General features: G+C 40.1%; 1 protein-coding gene and 1 long non-coding RNA gene across 5 annotated transcripts in view; one reads left to right on the top strand and one right to left on the bottom strand.

Moving 5' to 3' along the window:
* The window catches only part of RNF175 (ring finger protein 175), a 48,158-nt gene that overhangs the window by 10,042 nt on the left and 15,052 nt on the right, over positions 1 to 23,064 (bottom strand). For all 4 annotated transcript variants that reach the window (XM_058721117.1, XM_058721118.1, XM_058721119.1 and 1 more), the window contains 3 exons: positions 9,992 to 10,146; positions 5,089 to 5,196; positions 2,082 to 2,202 (listed from right to left, as the gene is read on the bottom strand). In XM_058721117.1, coding sequence (XP_058577100.1) covers positions 2,082 to 2,202; positions 5,089 to 5,196; positions 9,992 to 10,146 — 384 coding nt within the window. The remainder of the gene's footprint in view (positions 1 to 2,081; positions 2,203 to 5,088; positions 5,197 to 9,991; positions 10,147 to 23,064) is intronic.
* Positions 6,462 to 23,064, top strand: part of LOC131506968 (uncharacterized) — a 53,969-nt gene continuing 37,366 nt past the window's right edge. Inside the window, exon 1 of the long non-coding RNA XR_009259248.1 lies at positions 6,462 to 6,847. This is a non-coding gene — a long non-coding RNA (uncharacterized LOC131506968). The remainder of the gene's footprint in view (positions 6,848 to 23,064) is intronic.

The raw sequence follows: 23,064 nt of genomic DNA, 5'->3' as shown, positions 1-23,064 counted from the left end.
AAAAATTCCCTGTACTTCATCTATTCATCCCTGCTCACTCCCTAAACCCCTGGCAACCACTGATCTGTTTACCATCTCCATAGTTGTGCCCTTTCCAAAATGTCATATACATGGAATCATATAACATGTACCCTTTTCTGACTGCCTTCTTTCAGTTAGCAACATGTATTTACAGTTCATCCATGTTTTTGCATGGCTTAATAGCTCATTCCTTTTCCTGAGGAGCTTTTAAAACAAAGCAGATGCACTGGCTCCACTCCCAGAGATTCTGACTTAATTAGTCTGGTGTGGGGCTTAGGCAGTGGTGTGAGAATGGAAATTGCTCCTCCTTTGCTTCCTCCTTACCTCTGTCTTACACACACACACACACACACACACACACACACACACACTCCATCAGTTCAAGTCACTCGTGGCTGTGCCAATGGCTTGAAGCAGTGGGTTTTATATATTTGGTAGATGAAGTTAAGTTGACAGAGGATGACAAGAAGTTGAAGCCTGGTGGGGTGGGATCAGGTGAGAAGTCTCCAGAAAGTTGGCGCTTAAAAACTTGTCTTGTGAGGTTGAATCTCTTCTTCCTGGTCCACTGGAGAACAGAGGACACACAACTCTTCTCTCCCTCTCCTGTCCATAAATAAGTACAAGAGGCTTTGGGAAATTTTTAAGAAGTATGACTTCTGGCTTTTACTGGAGGAACTAGGAGTGGAAATGCTCTCTCCTTTGCTCACCTTAAACATTATAAAAAAGGCAGTTGTCCCATAGATGACACATGGCAGGGGACTTCCAAAAGGTATCTTGTTCTGGCATTTCACCACAGAAGTCGGATTCCAGGCTATAGGAAAAGAGTAAGATAGAGCCTACGGAGATGGAGAAGGGCAGACTGGACAGGGATGAAGTCAAGGTCATGTCTGCTTAGTCCTGCCCCATAAATGGAGAGAGAGAAGAACAGTCTGGAATTGCACTCCTCCCTTGCCATCCACAGTAGCTTTTCCATTTCATATCTGCTGTGTACCAAGAGGCCAGCAGAGGACAGAGACATAGAATTCCTGAAACCACTAGGTCATCCCAAAGCCCCTGGTTTGTGAGTTTTTACGAGATGTGCATGTGTCAGACATAGATGAGTGCTCCTAATATCTGAATATGAAATCCATCTAACCAGCAAGTATGTCCACTTGGAGTTTCAATCTTAAGAGAGTTTAAGAAAAAGCTATTAGGGATACTTTCTAAGTCCCAGAGACCAATATACAGTCAGAATATATTTAGCACAGTTTTTGTATCTCCGACTTCTTCTAATGCTATCTAATGATAACTGATCATTATGAGGAGTAATGATTGATTCTCAAGTGCTTTATGTGCATGAAATATGACTTTCTGTGTTAGGCACAGAATATAAAATTTAGTATAAAATATAAAATATAAAATTTGTTGTCGTTACTTAATTTTTACTAATCCTTTCAATGTGGGCAATTGGAGTATGCTAGAGATGGTTACTTCCAAATAATAATTATTTTTTGAATGTCTATTTATTTATTTATTTATTTATTTAGAGAGAGCATGCGTGCATGAGCGGGAGAGGGGCAGAGAGAGAGGGAGAATTCCAAGCAGGTTCCACGCTCAGTGCAGAGCTGGATGTGGGGCTTGATCTCATGATCTAGAGATCATGACTTGAGCCCATATCAAGAGTCAGTTGCTTAACCGACCGAGCCACACAGGTGCCTCCCAAATAATTATTTTATTTAAAAAGATGCCTCTGGGGGCACCCGGCTGGTTGTCAGTAGAGCATGTGACTCTTGATCTCAGGGTTGTGAGTTTGAGCCCCCACATTGGGCTAGAGATTACTTGAAAGTAAGTAAGTAAATAAATAAATAAAGCCTTATTTCCCAACAAATTTCTATAAATAGGAAGTATATTTTCTAATCAACTAGCAAAGATAATTTTTGATGCAAGGAGAATTAGGGAGCAGTTGGTCTGGGAGAACCAAAAAAAGACTTCTCTGTTTCCGAAAATGGATGCAAATGTGTAAGATGAGACCATTTCTCCATGCACCATAAGTAGTTTCAGAGAATGAAAGCAACACTTACCCCTATAGTAGAAGCCATGTAATCCGAACAGATCTCTGCAAAATCTCTCCCCATTATGCCATAGTAGAGGCCATAGAACAAGGATACAATGCCAAAATCCATGGAATCTCTAGCCTTGATTCTATTGAAAATGACAGGGTAAGGAAATAAGAACATGGTATATGAGGGGCTCGAGAAGGGTTGCAGCTTAGAAGAAATTTCCTGCCACAGTCTCTCACAGAAAGTTGGGAGTACTTTTTTTTAACTGATTTTTTAGACTTTAATTGATTTTTTAAAGCCTCTTAAAGTCTCTAAATTCTCTTCAAATGTTACCACTCCATGGTAAGTGGGCGAAGTAATTCTTGAGAGGGTCTTTTAACTGGTGGTTTTGAAGCTGGGCTTCAAAGAAAGGCCTGTGCAGCTTGTAAAACTCCTCATCTCCCCCCTGCACCCCAGGCCAATGACATCAGACTCTCGGGGTGGGGCCTGTGCAGCAATATTTTTGGAAGCTCTCCAGACTCCAGGTGATTCCAGTGGGCAGCTAGCATTAAGAACTTCTTTAATGGAGTAGTGTTTCTCAGCCTTAAATATAGATTAGAATCACCTGGGGAGATTTAAGACTCTGCTGCTCTGGAGCCGTGATGTACGTGGCCCGGGGTGGGGTCTGCACAGCAGTGCTTTTTAGAAACTTCTCAGGTTGAGAATCCCTGCTATCAAGCTTAGATTTTACAGAATACTTTCAAATACTTCACTTGCCTAACAAATATTTGAGGTAGATATGATTACCTACATCATTTGCATTTGAAAAAATGGAGATTTAGAAAAAATGATTTGCTTAACATGACGATTGGTACAAAACAAAACCAGGGATCACACTTCAATTTTGAGGCCCTTTGCTACTATGCCATAGTGACTACATGTTAATCAGAAAAACAATATTTTGCAAGTTGCATCACATTTCAAATATAATAGGATTCTCTGATACCCCCGCATCCCATTTTTAAGAGAAACACTTCTTTAAAAAGTAATTAGCTCCTAATTTAATTTCTGAATCTTAATCATTGCACATATCATTTGTTATATCTCTCAACAGCTTCAAATATTAGCCCTGGGCCTGGGTAGATCTGACTGAGTCAGAAAGGGAGGGAGGAGTGGAGGGGAGCTGGTCGGTCGGTTCTGGAAACTTTTTCTAGTTGTTTTGTGCTCTGTGAATTTGAGGAGGAAATGGTAAAGGCAGAGAGTTTGTAGACTTAGAGGGTACAGCTCTTTTTGTGATGCGAACTGGGAATTCCAACACAAATGGTGGCTTTATCCTTTCAAGATTTGCCTGGGTATATTTGAGAATTGGGATAGTGGGGAGGAATGAAGATGATCTTCTCCCCATGTTCAGGGGAGGACTAGTTCCTTCCCAGCCTGAAGGGTTAAGTTCTTGCTATGCCTCGTTGTAGGAGAGGTCATGGTTAAGGAACTTATATCTTATGGAAAGTAGTCTTGGGACAACTGTAGGCTCAGTGATTTCATAAAATTCCTTATGAATATTTTTACATTCACTAAAATAAAGTTATATGGACAATATGCTGAAAAACAAAAGAAATCAGTGTCTTTCTATACACAGAATAATATATTAATCATAGATCTGTACAGTTACTTTCTATCCCTTTCCTGCTAGAAAATGGTAAGAGCTTCTGCTGTGAAAGTTTCATGAAATGCTTATAAAATCAGATTGCTACGTTGCCGTAGGAAGAGTCCTTCCTTTCAGAGCTGACACTCCATCCAATTGCCTGACCTATTTTATGAGTTGCCAATGTTTGCCTTTTGATTTCTGGTAAGGTCCCAGAGGAACTTCAATGTGAGAGATATTCTGGGGAATTTTTATTTGAGCTGCTTTCCACAGCCGTGCGGTATGTCTTAAATTTCCTTTCCAGGCCACAGGTTGATTACACAGCCTTGGCTCTGCCCATGAGAACCTCGTCCACAGCACATCTCAGCAACCATTTTTCCAAGGAGCTTAGTTCTGAGTTATAATTATCCTGATTTCCTTGATTTCTCACAAGACTTTCTTGTTCTGTTATTTCCTTACCTCTCATTCAAGTTCTAAGCACTTAGTTTTGTCCTTTTCTGACTGTCCCCAGCAAAAGGGACTTCATAGGTACCAGAAACAAAATTCTAGAGCAGTGCTGTCCCCGGCAATATAGAAATACAGATTGAAAATTTCCTAGTAGTCACATTAAAAAAAACCCATGAAATAATTTCACCAATACATCCCAAACACTGTATTTCACCATGTGGTCAATATAAAAATTATTTTCTCTTTTTATTTTTTTAACAGTATTTTTCAAACTTTGAAATCCAGTTTGTATCTTATAGTTCTAGAACATTTTATTTCATAGTTTAGATGCTCATAGTGACATGACCTATTGTATACTGCACTGGACAGCATAGTTCCAGAGGTTTTGAAGGAAGAAGATATATACAAGGAAATGACACTTCAGAATTTTATGGAGGGGAAATTTGTAGTTCTGTAAGAATTACTCTACCGCAAATGTAGGCCTGCTTTTAATGGTGATGTTCAAAATTTGCCTATCAAGTACAGATTTTTTTAAAAGTTTTTTGATGTTTTTATTTATTATTTTTGAGACACAGAGAAAGCATGAGCTGGGGAGGGGCAGACAGAGGGGGACAGGAACTGAAGCTGGCTTTGCACTGACAACAGAGACCCTGACGTGGGGCTCAAACCCACGAGCCTCGAGATCATGACCTGAATCAAAGTCAGACGCTTAGCCGACTGAGCCACCCAGGCGCCCCTCAAGTACAGATTTTCTTTAAAGCTTATAATTTTTTGAAAACTTTTTATTCTGTAGGATTTCCTCTTATACTTTTCTAGTGGTTTCCACCAATGACATCTACTATAAACAATGTGTGTATGGAACATTGTAGGGCCAAATGATTCCTGATACAGATAACTTGACCAGGTGAATATTGCAAGCAAGTGCTTGGAGATATTAATGTCTTAATTGGAGATACTTACTTGAAAAATAAATTGAATCCACACATTGTAAACATGATGGCCAAATAACCCACAACACCAAATGCATAGCTGAGTTTGTAGATTAGAAGAAACCATTTGTAGACCAATCTGTGGATGTAAAATGGGGAGAAATACAGAACATGATATTTTATCTTTTTCAAACATTGTTATAAGTCGGTTTTTAATTTCTAGAATTCTATTTATTATGTAATATAAAGAACATAAGTAGATTATATCAGCTAAACTCAATAATAATCTATAGTTTTAATATAATACCAACAAACTATATAAATAGTATGCACGTGCATATATATATTCATTGCAGTTTGTCTATGTTCCTCATGTTAGAGTGGCGTTCAGAGATGGTTTCTCCACCTGGAACCCTGCCTCCCCTAACCCTCCTCCCCTGCCCTAGGGTTAGCTTAGAGTGGTTTTGGCAGGAGTAGCTTGGAGTAAGCAAAAGATGAGCAGAGAAGTCAAGGCTGTGGGGCAGGGGGGACCTCCTCCCCCAGGAGTGTTGCCTGCTACCGCTGCCCCTCCACCCCCCAGCCCAAGGACAGAGGTCCTCATTATCAGGCTCAGCCTCACCCCAACTCCTCTCCACTCACAGAGCCCCTCCCCTAGCCCTGGGATGGAATCACAAGTGTGCCACGGGCTGGTTTTCTCCTGCTATGGTGGATGGGTTCTTTGTGTATCCCAGCACATACAGTGACCACTCTTAGCACCTTTCCTTCTTCCCACAGGGTCAGAGTAGAGAAATGGCAGATGGGGATTGAGGGCACAGGTGTAGATGACTTAGAAGGGACCTCCTTACCCTGCTTGTTTCCCTTATCCCTGGCAGTAAAAGCCCTTTGAAAACCTACAGGAAGGGCCACTGCTTCACGTCTGGGAGGATGTGGGAAGATGCATTCGTGGTGCCACAGGTTCTGGCCGGTGGAACGAGAAGTGATGGGAGGAGAAGGAGCAGCTGGGGGACTGTCCTTGTGCCCAGAGAAAAGAAGGCGGTGGCTGGACTGTTGCTTCCAAGGGAGCTGGAGGGCAAGAGGCAGGCCGGCCTCTCAGCTCTCCCTCCACACTTTTCGGGAGCCAGGTTCCCGCCTTTATTGCACCAAATGCTTATTTTCTGTTTTTACTGATTTAATGTTTCAATGTTATTTTAAAAGATGCCCTGCTTCATTGAATTCCAGTCAGAAGGGGCCTGCTGAGGGGTGCCTGGGTGGGGCTCAGTCGGTTAAACATCGACTGGACTCTTGATCTCAGCTCAGGTCTTAATCCCAGGGTCTTGAATTCAAGCTGGCTTGAGCTCCGTGCTGGGCATGAAGAAAAAGAAAAGAGAAAAAAAAAAAAAAAGGAGGGACCTTCTGAAACATGATGCTGTGAATGGGGTTTGTGGGCTGGCTTGAGAAATGAGTTGTCATTACATCATTTTATGGTGAAAAGCTTCCCCACTTCAGGGCACTTGGTACCAGGGTTTTGTGGGCCACGCCTCCTCCTGCAGGTGTAGTCCCGCCCCATGGGGGAGGGATCGGCAGTGGGGAGTTCTGAGGGTCCAGAAACTCCGCACGGACTGCACGAGGTGGGTCAGGTCGCTCTGAGCCTAAGTCACCTCTAAAGGAGGGCAGGCGGGGCTTTGGGGATCTCTCTGCCACAGTGACTCGCGAGCCTGCCGGTTCTTCTAGGTTGCCAGTTCCCGGGAAGGCAGTTCGGATCACTGCTCAGTGCAGCCAGATGGAGGCGGAAGTTTACGTTGCTCCAAGAGGTGAGCATGGGAGGGGGGCCCCTTCTCCCCCACAGCACCCACCAGCACCAGAGTCGGGTTCGGGAACTCCACACGTCCTGGACTTCCCGTACCTGCTCTGCCCCTACAGGGTCCCCTCGCAAGGTTGTGCCAGCATCACAGGTGTTTCGACTTTTTAACTGCAGGCCTTCTGTGTGTCATTAAGGCAAAACCTGCTGTTGGGAGCCAGGCGGGGGAATGGGGGTGGGGTGGGGTGGTTCACACTCTGTGTGGTATTGGTATGATTCTGGGCTCCCCCTTCCCGTTACTGCCTGTGGGATTCTGGCCACCCTACTTAGGACTTCCTCCTATGATTGCCTCATTCATAGAGTGGGGGGATAGCACTAGCTCCTAAGGTAGTTCTGAAGATTATGTGAGATTATGTATTAATGTTCAAAAGATCTGACACATTTAATGCTCAATATGCATATAATTATTACAGGTATGTTAGATTTTCCAAACCCCCCACCCCCAAATCCTCCTGCTTACGGGGAGTACAAGTTTCTAGAGCACTGGAGTCCAGAACTCCCTCGTTACTTAGATTACACTGGAAGGCAGAGAAACCAGGTTAGGAATTGTGTTTGTGCTTCAGAGCAGCCTCCAAAAGGAAAGCTTGGCCTGGAATTGATGTGACCAAGCCCAGCTCTTTGTGGCGGTTTTTGAGCCTGAACTCTTTCAGGGTTTTTGAGCCTGAACCCTACTGCCATAGAGCGTTCTGTTACTCTGCCCCCTTCTGTTACTCTGCCTCACAGCAAGGGCTTGGTATACTCTGCGGGAGGAACAGCTGGTTTTTAAACTGCATTGGTAGAGGTGCCTGGGTGGCTCAGTCCAAGGTTGAGTGTCCAAATTCAGCTCAGGTCATGATCTCCCGGTCTGTGAGTTCGAGCCCTGAGTCAGGCTCTGTGCTGACAGCTCAGAGCCTGGAGCCTGTTTCAGATTCTGTGTCTCCCTCTCTCTCTGACCCTCCCCCATTCATGCTCTGTCTCTCTCTGTCTCAAAAAATAAATAAACGTTAAAAAAAAATTAAAAAAAAAAACTGCATTGGTGTGAGAGACCACTCCTCTTGGGTATGCTTTTGCACCATGCCGGTTAGATCTGACCAGCTTTCCTAGCCAGTAATGAAATCCTGTTTCCTAATGGAAAATAGCTAAGAAGTGACTTACCTATGATATGATCAAAGATCCATAAGGATCGTTAGGGCCTACTACCACTCATCAACAGGAGCTTCTTTATCCAGACTGCTTTTCTAGAAGAAATGGGGTCCTAATTAGCCTCTCCTATTGTTGTCTCTTCAAATGGTGGCCGTAGGTCTTTTTTTAAACGTTAGTGGAACGTGTTGTCTGTCAGGCTATGCTGGGGTCAGGGCTGTGCAGGCAGGAGAAGCTGAAATGTATGCCCTGCGGGCATGAGGAACAGAGGACAGGGGCCCCGCCATCTGAGACACATGAGCCATGGAGAGTAATGAGGGAGCATTTGGCTATTTCTTGTCATGAAGTTCCTCTGCATTGAATGCGCTCATGTGCACAGAAATACTGCATTTAACTGGGGTAATTCATTCTACAGTGGAGAAGTGAACTGTTCTCTCTGAAATACAATATAGATTATATTCAGGGAATGAAAGCAAGTGCATTTTGGCCCATCCAAAATTTGGATCACTTTCACAAGTTTTAAATAACTTCCAATATTTTTTAAGAAGGAGAAAAGGTACCATATATCCATGTACAGATGGGTAAACCAGGCCATACAAAGGCTGTCTAAAGCCCCAAATCGGCCTGTTCAGGAGGTCTCCTACCACCACCTCAGAGCTCTTCCCAAATGGGATTAAATTAAAATATTAACCAGAATTCATGTATTTGAATATAAATTTTTAAATTTTATTTATTTATTCATTTATTAATTTATTTATTTATTGTAAACTCTACACCCAATATGGGGCTTGAACTCATGGCCCTGAGATCACTAATTGCATGCTCTTCCAACTGAGCCAGCCAGGCTCCCCTTGAATATCAATCTTTATCATTACATTGATTTATTTGACTTTTCTCACTGAATATTTTTTCTTCTCCAGAGTAGGAAAAGTTGATATCCGTCTCTCCCACTTTTTTTGAGGATTAAAAACAAACATCTGAATAGCTAAATAATCCTAAAAACATTTTGCAGGAGCTTATGATTTGTTCTCCAACCAAGATCAAAATGTGACATTGTCTTATTGCCATGTAATGCCTTACACATTTTCTCTCTATCCCATTTCAGTTTTATCTAGATTTAGATTCAGATCTTATCTGCAGAACAAGGAGAGTGAAAGCAAATTTGTGGGCACATTATGAGATTATAAGCACTTTGGAATGATTTGTGGACAACATAATGGAATTACAGAAATGTCAAGAGGTTGGCAATGGTAGTTAAGATAAGCATTGGAATATTAAAGCCTCATTTGTTATGAGAGGAGTAAGTTGGCCATTACTTATGATTTACCCGAAATAAAATACATATATAGTTGTTAGAAATACAAACATCTAGAGCAACTCTTGCTCTATTATAAAATGTGTGTGACACAACTTATGATGGGATCATACAAAATGCTGAGCTAAAAATAAATATGCAAATAGTGTCCTAGAAAGTTAAAATTTTTTTTTTTTAATGTTTATTTAGTTTCGAGGAAGAGAAAGAGAGACAGAGTGTGAGAGGGGAAGGGGCAGAGAGAGGGGGAGACACAGAATCCAAAGCAGGCTCCAGGCTCTGAACTATCAGCACAGAGCCCCACACAGGGTTTGAACTCACAGACTGACAGATCATGACCTGCGCCGATGTTGGACGCTTAAGTTGGATGCTTAACGGATGGAGCCACCCAGGCACCCCTTTGTTCTAGAAAGTTTAAACCATAGTTTGACTTCTCTTTCTTCTGGCTGTCATTAGTATCTGAAGTAATAGATTTTACAAGTATGTCCAAATCACTATTAAACAACGAGCATAAACAGTGGTATAGCTAATCTACAAATAGTTTTGCTACTGAAGGGCAAAAAAAGTGTGATGCCCCCTCCCCCATCCGGGAAAATGGAATTAAAGTATACTTCTTAATGTTTATAATAAAGAGGGTGTCAGGGAAGGAACGAATGGGATACATACCTTGGTGTTCTCCCTGAGAGGGGTTTTCGGGTAGCTCTGAAGAGGACGTAACTGGTAATAACTGAGAACATTCCCCACATAGACAGAAACCGCCACCAGTAAAGTTTTATCGTGAAATACAGAGGGACAACCCACATCTGCAACAGTGTCACCAGCTGTCAGAAAAAATGAACAGAAAGTCTCTTTCAATGATTGAGGGCCCAGAATGTCATGTCCACTATTAAATGATTCAGAAGCTACTCTGGGGGAAACCACTGTCACCATCTCATCTATAACATGCAACTGGGTCACCATCCAACTGTAAGCTCTTCTATACATGCTAAGTTTTGGAAGGAATTAGTATGGTGGTCTGAAAATTCAAATGGGAAATCATCCAAAACATTCATTTTTCTTTTACCTCTTTTCTCCGGGATAGTTCAGATGAAAGCAACTTTGGGCTTCAAAAGCTGTGTGGTTTTGGACAAGTGAGCCTCACTTTTGTTGTAAAATTAGGGATAACAATGCCTGCCCTTCTTGCCTGTGCTGAGGTGGGGATCAAACGAGACCACGGATGGGAAAGTGCTCTGGAAACAGTACTGTAATATATGGAGCCAAGGGGCTGTTGTTCCTATCATGTACACGTGTGCAAATACATGGTGACATCAAAGGGAGGAGGTGGCATCACAGCAGCTTCTGGGACCTCTTCTGCCTGCTTCCCAGTGCACTCCGCAGGGTGAACCTTGGAGTCCCAACTGTGGGGCCCCCTCACCCTTGACTATTGGATTTGCAGCCCACCTTTTGCTTCTTGTCTTTCCTTTGCTTTTGTTTTGCCTTTTCCAGGCAAGCCAAGGTGGGGATCAAACTCTTCCCTATTCATCTGTGTGTAACTCCTTCGTGGCCTGTACCACTGACCTGAGTCCAAGTCACCTTCAGAGGGTTCTTTAAGTTGGCTGGCCCTACTCTCATGTGGCAGAAAGCAGGGTAGACTGAGCTGATGGGTTGTGAGTCAACAACTTGATATGGTTACCACAGTGATGCTCCATTTCTTTAGAGCAGGCTTAATGCCAGCTATTACCTCTCTTGTGAAAAAACAGCCAGCAATAACCTCTGGTCTTATGTTTTAGCACATGCAGACTAACCCCCTATTACTTGCTCAGCACCAAAGTAAGAGAGGGATGGCAAAGAGGTTTTGTCTCAGGTATGGACTTGAATTGGCAGTGGCCCCTGGCAATGCTCTGTTGAGGAGGATTCTGAGCCTGGGTCCTGGGGTAGTGGAAAGAGCATCATGATTGCTTAGTTATGTCTGCCAGTGGTGTGGAAACAGTTGTTAGGGCATGTATTTCATGTATTTTTCATCTGAGTATAACAAAGACTGATGTTATTGATTTGTCTTTTTCTTTCTTTTTCTTTCTTTCTTTCTTTCTTTCTTTCTTTCTTTCTTTCTTTCTTTCTTTCTTTCTTTCTTTCTTTCTCTTTCTTTCTTTCTTTCTTTCTTTCTTTCTTTCTTTCTTTCTTTCTTTCTTTCTTTCTTTCTTCTTTCCTTTTCTTCCTTCCTTCCTTCCTTCCTTATCTTTCTTTCTCTTCTTTCTTTCTTTCTTTCTTTTCTTTTCTCTTTTCTTTTCTTTTCTTTCTTTCCTTCCTTCCCTTTTCTTCCTTCCTTCCTTCCTTCCTTCCTTATCTTTCTTTTTTCTTTCTTTCTTTCTTTCTTTCTTTCTTTCTTTCTTTCTTTCTTTCCTTCCTTCCTTCCTTCCTTCCTTCCTTCCTTCCTTCCTTCCTTCCTTTCCTTCCTTCCTTCCTTCCTTCCTTCCTTCCTTCCTTCCTTCCTTCCACTTCATCTTTGTGATAAAAGGAGGCAGCTGAGGAACAAAAGCCTATGGATATAATTTTGGGTCCTTTAATAAGGTCTTGGTCATAATAGCCTTAAGGTCATAACCAAAATTATTTGATAAGACTTCAAGATGTGCATGAAAAAGACAAGGCCATAGCCGTTCCTCTTTGCACATCAAATAAGAAGACATTTCCAAGGTTTTTCATTTTTTTTATTGCTTCATCCCCATAAATGAACTGATATGAAGTCTTCTGACAGTTGCTCTAAATCTTTGGGAGAACATTAGAGTTGTAATAATACATGCATTTGAACAAAAATACACATGGAGCCAATCTAAGGTGATTATCTGGAGAGTGTGGGAGGAAAAATACCCTATAACCTCCCTTTTTTGTTTTCAAATTCCTGGCAGTACTTTCAGGGAATAGTATTTTTTTTTTTAAATGTTTATTTATTTATTTCTGACAGACAGAGACCGAGCACGAACAGGGGAGGAACAGAGAGAGAGGAAGACACAGAATCTGAAACAGGCTCCAGGCTCCGAGCTGTCAGCACAGAGCCCGATGCGGGGCTTGAACTCACAGACCATGAGATCATGATCTGAGCTGAAGCCGGACGCTCAACCGACTGAGCCACCCAGGCGCCCCAGTATTTTTTTTTTTTAAGTTTATTTAATTTTGAGAAAGAGAGTGTGTGGGTGCGCAGTGGGGGAGGGGCAGACAGATAGGGAGAGAGAATCCCAGGCAAGCTCCACGCTGTCAGCACAGAGTCAGGGAAGAGTATTCTTTACTCTTGCCTAAATTAGTCAGATACAAACGTGCCTTGATTCATTGAGCTTCACAGATACCATGTTTTTACAAATTGAATGTCTGTGGCAATCCTGTGTCCAGCGCATCCATCACGCCATTTTTCCAACAGCATTTATTTCAATATTTCAAGCCTTTTCATTATTATTATATTTGCTACAGTGATCTGTGATCCGTGATTGCAATTCACTGAAAGCTCAGGTGATGGTTAGTATTTTTTTTTTTTAGCAATATTTTCTAGTTAAGGTAAGTACATTGTTTTTTAGACATGAGGTGATTACACACTTAATAGACTACTGTATACTGTGAATGTAACTGTGATTTGCGCTGGAAAACCAAAAAGTTCATTCGACTCTCTTTATTGTGATACTTGCTTTATTGTGGTGGTCTGGAACTGAACCCACGTTATCTCAAGGGTATACTTTTAATTGCTTTAATTTTCCATCCTACCTTGTGAGTGTGGTTATAGGTAATATGTGAATTAGCACCTTTATTTATGAAATCAAGATAAATATATATCCAAACAGGACAAACAGCTTTACTTAAGGAAGTAGAATACTGTTCCTGAGAACCAGAGACCACATAGTAGGTAGTTAAGACTCCATGTATGTCTACTTTAGCACTCAGCATTAGCAACTCTGACCCTCTGCTATTGCTAATAAAGGTGTACAGCCTCTTAAAAGAAAATCACACCAGAATTTTGGCCATTTATTTCCTATAGCTGATTTTGGAGATAGCAATCTATGATAAGTGATATGTTTTCTGACTTTTTTAGTTCATGATCTCTGATATTAAAAAAGGAAACAAAAAGGGCACCTGGGTGGCTCAGTCGGTTGAGCGCCTGACTCTTGAAATGGGCTCAGGTCATGATCTCACAGTTCGTGGGATCAAGCCCCACGTCATGCTCTGTGTTGACATCATTGGGCCTGCTTCAGATTCTCTCTTTCCCTCTCTCTCTCTGCCCTTTCCCTGCTTGTGCACACACATGCTTTCTCTCAAAGTAAATAAATAAACATGAAAAAAAAAGGAAACAGACATGAACTTCATCTTGCAAAACCTGATCATCGATCTTTTGCATTTTTCATCTTTCTGTTTGAACAATTTGATTCATCTTTACATTTCCCCATAAAAATACTGACATTTTTTGCAATAGTAAGAGTCAGTTCATTTTAATTCAGCGGAACTGCCATGCTCCTATTTTTATACTTTAGATCATAAGCTAAAATTGACAGGACTAATCCATTTCCTCAAATCCATGGAGTTATTACAATCTATAATATTTTGGAGCAATGATTGGATTATATCTTTATAATACTAGGTCTCCTTGTGGATCTATAAAAGTACAACCCATTTCTAGATGATCCCAAATTTCTTACTTGATGCCTGGGTTTAATTAGCAGTGCATAGCAATGTCAAATGTACAGACATCCCACTTCTTAAAAATAGGCCTTAGAGGTCAGAAACAAAGGGAAAGCAAAAGAACATTATAACATATCAGGTATGAAAATATTTGATTTCTTAACTAAGTGTATACCCAATGCCATATTTTCTCAACATGTAAGGGGAAAGGTCAGAAATTTGCATTATGAATTCAATTCTATGAGGAGTCATTTTGAAATGAGGACCACATTTCATATCAATTTAAAAGGTTATCAATTTCCAGAGCAGTTAAAACTTCTCATTTTTAATAGCAACTGCCACATATGAAATGTAGGAATTTGGTGCCTCATAAATAAACACACGAAATATGTGAAATCGAGGTGTATGCATGCGAGAGGAGGCCTGGCAGCTGGAACACATTAATAATGCCAGAGGGGTCACCATCTGGGCATGTGCATATAAAACACATCTGCATTGCTGGCGAAGGGCAGCCTGTGCATCTGTATCACATCACCAAACGTTCTCCCCACCCACACATCGTGGCAGAAGGAATTTCCTGACGAATCACATGCTGCCCAAAGGTACCATGTTTTTTTCTTGTATCTATGCACATAAGGAACCTGAAAAGAACAGCAAATCAAGTCAAAACAAAGGTATCTTTTTATTTGCCTACTTATACAGAATGATGAATGGATCACACAACATGAGAGAGGGAGAGAGAGAGAGAGAGAGAGAGTGAGAGAGGGAGAAGGAGGTGGGAGGGAGGGAGGAAGTTATGTGATGCTCATTTCCTTTGCACTGCAAATCCCAAAGTGTTTGCAGCCATTTGTACATGTGTCTGTGTGTGTTTGTATAGGTGGAGGTGGAGCAGGAGCAGGGAGATGCCAGAGGTCAGCAGGAAATTCCCATGTAAATAAAGGACTCCAGGAAGTACTGCTGCTATGATTAGCACACAGGCAGTGAAGGGAAGTATGGATATAAACAAGTAAACGTTGGGAACTTTGGCATGTGGAGGGCTATTAGAAATTCACTTGGTCCTTATTTCTAGTTCCAAATCAATTCAGACTGTTGATTTTGCTCTTTGAATTCTTAAAGGAGATTGTGCCATGCAGTGTTAGGTGTGTATGTGACTATGCATGTATTTGTGTGTTGCCTCACTTTAAAAAGATTTGAGCGGGCCTAAGGCTTTACTGGTACAGTAATATGTTCTAGTGTTTCACGGCTATTAATAGGCAGGAAGTTGATTTAAATAGAGCAATGTTTCAATCTGTAGCAAATTATTTGCCTGTGTGTTGAGGCAAGTTAAAGTGTGCCTGAAACCCAAATTCTTTGTATGTAGTCATCAGGCCTTCTCTTGATTTGAAGGGAGGTAAAAGGAATCTTTTTTGGCACCTTCCCCCTATTTCCTTCAGATATGAGAAATAGGGATATATCAAAGAAGGTGGAGAGGCCGGTGTTGAATGAAATTTTATTTTTTTAATTAAATTCTGTTTAAAAATGCTGTTAAAAGCGTTTGGAAATAATTTCGTTTTGAAGCTCTGCCATGTCTACAACATATCAACAGCATCAGTTGAAAAGAGAAAAATTCAAATATCCAGATGCTCTGTCTATATTTTACTAAACATATGACTATTTGGGAACACCCAGGTATTTAGTAGTAGTCCAAACAAAATAAGAATTTTCCACTTTCTGTCTATTTTCTCTCTTCACTTTTTGACATCATCTTGGAGCAGGTGATGTTATATTTTCAGACTTTGTTTTCTAAATAACATGGCTCCTTTGCTTTAGGTATTTATAATAAGCTGCTCTGATGTCTACAGCTCCTACAGACCATGGAACAGAATCTAAGATTAAATGATCACTTCAGAATATAGACATATTTGTTAAAAGCTGTACTCTGAGGGGCGCCTGGGTGGCGCAGTCGGTTAAGCGTCCGACTTCAGCCAGGTCATGATCTCGCGGTCCGCGAGTTCGAGCCCCGCATCAGGCTCTGGGCTGATGGCTCGGAGCCTGGAGCCTGTTTCCGATTCTGTGTCTCCCTCTCTCTCTGACCCTCCCCCGTTCATGCTCTGTCTCTCTCTGTCCCAAAAATAAATAAAAAAAAAACGTTGAAAAAAAACATTAAAAAAAAAAAAAAAAAGCTGTACTCTGAAAATATCTTGAGCTTTTGGATTAGTTCCCTCACCTCTGACGCACATGATCCAAATTATGCATGCAATAATGTGAAAATAGGGGCGCCTGGGTGGCTCAGCTGGTTAAGCATCCAACTTCGGCTCAGGCCATGATCTCAAGGTTCATGGGGGGTTGAGCCCCACATCGGGTTCTGCACTGACAGTATGGACCCTGCTTGTGATTCTCTCTGTCTCCCTTTCTCTCTGCCCCTCCCCTGTGCTCTCTCTCTCTCTCTCTTTCACCCTCTCAAAAATAAATAAAAACTTAAAAAAATGAAATAATGTGAAAATAATGCTATTTTATATATAATATATAATACCCTCAGGGTATAAATAAATAAGTAAACTGGCTCCCACCGTCTGCCATCTATGTACTTAATTATTCCATCCCAGTAACATACAGAGCAATATCAGAATTGTTAACCTGCACTCCCATAGGACAGTTTTACCAACTAGGTACAGTGCTCATTTACAGTGTCTATTGCCTTAATCTTACAGATTCCTCTGATTTCCAAAGGTACGTAGCATCTGATTCTTCAGATGCTGATTTCATCAGTGAAACCATCTGGGCTTGGAGCTTTCTTTGGTAGAAAGATATCAATTATTGGCTGAATTAAAAAATAGATATAGGCCAGAGGCAGGATATATGGGGTGACTTAAATGGGTAAAGCTAGTCAGAGGGTACAAACTTCCAAACTTCTAGTTATAAGATAAAGAAGTCTTGGGGATGTAATATACATTATGGTGACTATAGTTAACAATAATGTGTTGTATATTTGAAAGTTGCTAAGACAGAAAATCTTGAAAGTTCTCATCACACACGCAAAATTATAACCATGTGTGGTGATGATGGATGTTAACTAAACTCACTGTGGTAATAATTTCACATCATATGCATAAATCAAATCATTATATTGTACACCTAAAATTAATGCAGTGTTATATATCAATTATATCTGAATAAAAAATAGAAATAGGCCTATTCAGGTTATTTATTTCTCCTTTTTTGAGTTTTGATATAGTTTGTGTCTTTCAAAGAATCAGTCTATTTCATTATGGTTATCCAGATTTGTGGACATAATATTCCATTATTTTCTTTTTATGTCCATAGGATCAATAATGATGTCCCCTCTTTCTTTTCTGATATAGTAATTTGTGTCCTCTTATTTTTTTGGTTAGCTGGCTAGAGCTTTATAAACTTTACTGATCTTTTTCAAAAAAGTTTCTCAGTTTTTGGTTTCACTGAGTTTCTCTATTGACTTACTGTTTTTTAATTTAATTGCTTTCTGCCCTAATTTTTAAAATTACTTTTCCTCTGATTGCTGTAAGTTTAAATTACTCCTTTGCCTAGTTTCCTAAAGTAGGTGCTTAATTTACTGATTTTAGATCTTTCTTCTTTTCCCTCTAAGCATTGCCTTTCCTGCATCCCACAAATTTTGATATGTTGTATTTTCATTTTCACTTAGTTCAACTAATTTTTTAGTTTCTCTTAAGTACTTCTCTTTGACTCATGTGCTATTTAATCTCTAAATATTTTGGGATTTTGTTCAACTATCTTTCTGTTATGGATTTCTAATTTAATTTTTGTGGTCTGAGAGCATACTTTGTATAATTTCATTTTTTTAAAAAAATTTTTGGTGTGTTTTAGGCCCTGAATGTGGTCTATCTTGGTGAATGTTCTATGTGAGCCTAAGAAGAATGTGCACTCTTCTGTTGTTAGATGTATTCTATAAACATCAATTAGTGCAGGTTGATGAATGGTGCTGTTCAGGTCAACTCTATCCTTACTAATATTCTGCTTTCTTGATCTATCAACTACTGAAGGAGGGTGTTGAAATCTCTAACTAAACAATGGATTTGTCCATTTCTCCTTGTAGTTCAATCAGTTTTTGCCTTGTATATGTTGATGCTTCTTGTTAGGCATATACACGTTAAGAATCGTTATGTCCTTTTGGGGGGGGTCTCGGTGGCTCAGTCAGTTAGCATCAGAGTCCCAATTTTGGCTCAGGGCATGATCATGAACTCATGCTTGTGAGATTGAGCCCCACATTGAGCCCCAAGTCAGGCTCCACTATGGGTGTGAAGCCTCCTTAAGATTCTCTCTCTGCCCCTCCCCTACTTATACTCTCTCTAAAAAAAAAAAAAAAGAGTTGTTATGTCCTTTTAAATAACTGAATCTTGGGGCGCATGGGTGGCTCAGTCGGTCGAGCCTCCGACTTTGGCTCAGGTCATGATGTCATTGTTTGTGAGTTCGAGCTCCGTGTTGGGCTCTGTGCTCACAGCTCAGAGCCTAGAACCTGCTTAAGATTCTGTCTGCCTCTCTCGGCCCCTCCTCCACTTGCACTCTCTTCCTCTCTCTCAAAAATAAACATCAAAAAAATTTTTAAATAACTGAATCTTTTATCATTATGTAATGCCTCTTTTTCTCCCTGATAATTACATCTTTATTCTTATAAGTGAGTTTTTTGTCAGCAACATATAATTGTGTCTTGTTTTTTGTTTTGTTTTGTTTTTTACTTATGGTGACAATCTCTGTCTTTTAATTGGTGTATTTAGACCATTCACATTTGATTACCAATATAGTTGGATTAATATCTACCATATTTGTAACTTCTCTGTTTGTTGCATAGTGTTTGTTTCTTTTCCTCTCTGCCTTCTTCCTTTTTTAGACTCTTTGGCTTTAAGTGAGAATTTTATGATTCTATTTTCTCTATGCTATTAGTATATTAATTATATATTTTTTCATTTTTTTATGTTTTTGGTAAGGCTTCGGTCAATAGTAGGCTATTAGTAGTTAGGTTCTTGGAAAGTCAAAAGTTATATGCAGGTTTTCAACTGTGTGTGTGGGTGGGGGTGGGGGTGGGGGTGGGCAGCATCCCTAACCCTCCTGTTGTTCAAGGGTCAGCTGTAGATTGTTACTATTACTGCTTTGAATGAAGAGTTATCTATTAGGTTAAGAATAAGAAAGAAAAGAATTTATTTTATCTTCATTTACTCCTTCTCTGACACTCTTCCATTCTCTATGTAGACTTGAGTTTCTGACCTATACAATTTTCCTTCTTTCTGAAGAACTTCTTTTAACATTTCTTGTAGGTCAAGTCTCCTGGTGGTGAATTCCCTAATCTTTTTGTTTGTCTGAGAGAGAAAGTATTTCACTTTCACTTTTGAAGGATAATTTCTCTGGATTTAGAATTCTAGATTGGTGGATTTTTCTTTGAATGCTTTAAATATTTCGCTCTATTCTTTTCTTGCATATATGGTTTAAGAAGAAGAATCTGATGAAATTCTTGTTCCTCAGTAGGTAGGGTGTTTTTCTCCCTCTGGCTGTTTTTGAATTTTCCCTTTGTCTTTCTGCAGTATGAATTTGATATGTCTAGGTATAGATTTCTTGGTATTTGTTCTGCTTCTTCTCTGAGTGTCTTAGGTCTGTGGTTTGGTGTCTGTCATTAATTAAACAAAAATTCTTGACCATTAGCCCTTCAAATATTTCTTCAGCAGCTTTATTTCTTTCTTCATTTTGGTATTCCAATATGTGTATAGTATGTTTTTTGAAATTGTTCTACGGTTCTTGAATATTCTTGTTTTTTAAAATTCTTTTTTTATCTTTGCATTTCAATAATATTATTGAATTTTATTGAATATTGAATTATTGAATACTATTATTATATTCAATAATATTATCTTCAAGCTCACTGATTCTTTTCTCAACCACATGTACTTTATTGATAAGCCTACTGAAGGCATTTTTCATTTGTTTCAGTTTTCTTTTTACTTTAAGAATTTATTTTTTTCATGGACTTTCCACCTCTTTGCTTGCATCACTTATCTGTTCTTGCATGTTATCTACTTTTTCCATTAGAGCTCTTAGCATCTTAACCATAGTTACTTTAAATTCCTAGTGTGATGATTCCCAAATCACTGCAATGTCTGGGTCCGGTTCTGATGCTTGCTTTGTCTCTTTAGACTTTTTTATTCTCCTTTTAGCATGACTTTTAAATTTTGGTTGAAAGGCAAACATAATGTGTGGGGTAAAAGAACTGAGATAAATAAATCTTTTGTGTTAATTTGCCTGGGGGTTGGGCTGTGATTAATGTTTGCTGTAGGTATCAGAGGCTTCAATTTCCACTAGTATACTTGTTTGTATCTCTCTCTCTGTCTTTGAGCTTCCATCAAAACTCCTTCTTGTATAGCCTCTGAGGCTTGCAGCTCTTTCAGCTATAATCCACTGTTATACTGGACACCTGCGATGTGGTGGTAAGGCAGGTGGACAGTGCACGTATTCTATTCTGTGATTAAGTCTCAGTCCTTTTGTGGGCCTCTGTCTCTGTGCCATGATCTTTACAATAGTCTTTAAACTTTTAGTTTTCCCTTTGGATGAGACAGGAAGGCTAGAGGGGGCTGGACTGGGTAATTTCTCTTCCCCTACATTGGAGAAGGCTCTGATTTCCATTGCTGTGTCTCTGTGATGGAGAACACTCTGGGTCTAGTTCAGAATGATTACTTTTCCCCTCCCTCTGCCAGAAGCACAAAGGTGTTTTTATTTGTTTGTTTGTTTTTGTTTTTGTTTTTGTTTTTTCCCCTTGGCTCTACATCATCGGAATCTGGTGGCGTTCCTGGAGCTGGAAACCTAAAATAATACGAGGAAGTCCCTAAGACTGTGGCCGCCAACAGTTTCTCTCTCACACTAGTCTAAACTCCACTTCCAGCCAATTCTTTGAAGTTACTCCTTACGTGTTTCTAACCATTGTGCGCCTCTTGCAGCTCCTGCTCCCAGTCAGGAGATCTCCGCTGTGATTCCCTGCCTTCCCCTGTCTTTCCAGATTTTGGCTGGTGGTTTTCCCACTAACCTTAATTCTCTGACAGATCCGAGGAAACTTATTGACGTTCAGTCTAGGTTTTTCTTGTGGTAAGATGGGGGTGATGACTTTCAAGCTTTTTACCTGTCAGAGCTACAACCAAAACTCATTCCTATTTTTAAAAATTCCATCACTTGAAATATCAGGAAATGGAGACTCACTGTGGTTAAATGCGTGGCTGAATTCTTCTAACTCCTAAGCAGGTACTCTTCCCTTTACCATCCTGCCTGTGGTTGCTATTAACACATCTCACAAAATCAGCCTGGGGAACAGTGTGTGGGCAAAGCATATGGCAGAGCAGAGGGTGTGGCAGGAGAAGCAGGTGCACTGCTTTGAAAAAAAACAATACATTGAGATCTTGTAACAGAGAGTGCACATTAACAGCTGAGTATTGGCTTTAGGTTTACAAAAGGGTTCAGAAAAGGATTCTTTTATTAATAAACTGCTTTCACTGTGTGATTAAAAATTTGAAACTATTATATATTATATCAATATCTTTTGAATGCATTCAGAGTTCAACTCATGGTACTGAACAGTCACTACGTATCAGTCACCATGCTAGAAGTTCTCACAGGGAAATGTTTTTGAATTCTAGTAACTTTGGAGATAAGTTCCCATCTTCAGTGTTTCCATTTTGCAGATTAGGAAAGCATGGTGCAGAGATATTTAAGGAGCTTATCCTTGACATGAAAAAAACCCCCAAAAAACTAGTGAGGTTGGATTCTAGTCTCCACTCTGCAACTAGTTAGTTATATAACCCTGACTGAGTTTTTTAATCCCTCTGAACTGTATTTCACAAAGGGGATAAAAAATAATTATCTTCTGGAGTAATTTAGATAATGTATAAAAAAACACTTATCACAACTTAATAATAACTAATTTATATGTAAATATTTATATATAGTAATTTATATACAAATCTGTTACTATAGGAATTATAATTAAAATGTTATGAATAATAGTGTTACTAATAAATTGATAGAGATTATAAAATTGAATAATAGAAATAAACTGTATTATATGGCCCCTTGTAGAAAAGAGCCAAGAACTTCATGAATCTTATAAATATGTTCAAAACTCTCTGTAGTTCTGCTAGATGTCACATGATCTTAGATGCCAAGAGAAACAATGTAAAAGTTAGGTTTTCCCTGGATGATAAGGCTGTTCAATTCAACATTTGTGGAAACATGTCCTTATCAAATTCCATCCCAAAGATGTTAAATTGAGGGGTGCCTGGATGACTCAGTCGGTTGAGTGTCCAACTCTTCTTGATTTCAGCTCAGGTCATGATCTCATAGTTTCGTGAGTTGGAGCCCCACATCGGGCTCTGCACTGGCAGCTCAGAGGCCTGCCTGGGACTCTCCCTCTCTCTCTCTGCCCCTCCCCATTCTCTCTGTCTCTGTCAATATAAATAAAATAAACTTTCAAAACAAAAGATGTTAAATTGAAGAGTATGTCAGGTGCAGGGTTTTTTTTGATACAGTTCATGCAGAGTACAATAAGAAAGCTGGAAACTAGTGCTGGAATCAGCTATTATTGCTCTGGAAACCATTTCCAAATTCAATGGTTACAGATTTCACCACGAGTTCCTGAAATGGCTGTGTTCTGATGACTGGTTCTGGCAGTGAACTCTTTAGAAGAAATGCAAAGTATGGGGCAAATTTGAGGCAGCAGTATGGGAAAGATCAGCCTCACATGCTGGCTCTCAACTTGAGCCAAAGATTGTCAACAGAGACATGCAGGGAAAAGGGGCTACTCCACCCATTCCTTTGGGACAATGCATAATATAGATTGACCAGTGGGCAAAGAAGTAGGAAATATTCTAGAGGGTAACCGTGATTATGAGCTAATCTAGCAGAGTCCCAATGGAGCTACCATGAGACCAAAATCTGTCCTTGACCACTGTGGGCTATCTTCATTTGGGTTCCCGGCTTTGTTAAAGTGCCAGGCAGGATCACTCTAACAGAAGCCACTGGGGTGCCTGAGTAGCTTAGTCGGTTAGGCATCTGACTTGGGCTCATGTCATGATCTCACAGTTCATGAGTTTGATTCCTGT

Source organism: Neofelis nebulosa, chromosome 3 (assembly GCF_028018385.1).
Source record: "Neofelis nebulosa isolate mNeoNeb1 chromosome 3, mNeoNeb1.pri, whole genome shotgun sequence".
Classification (NCBI taxonomy): Eukaryota; Metazoa; Chordata; class Mammalia; order Carnivora; family Felidae; genus Neofelis; species Neofelis nebulosa.
This window is presented reverse-complemented; position numbering and strand designations above follow the sequence as displayed.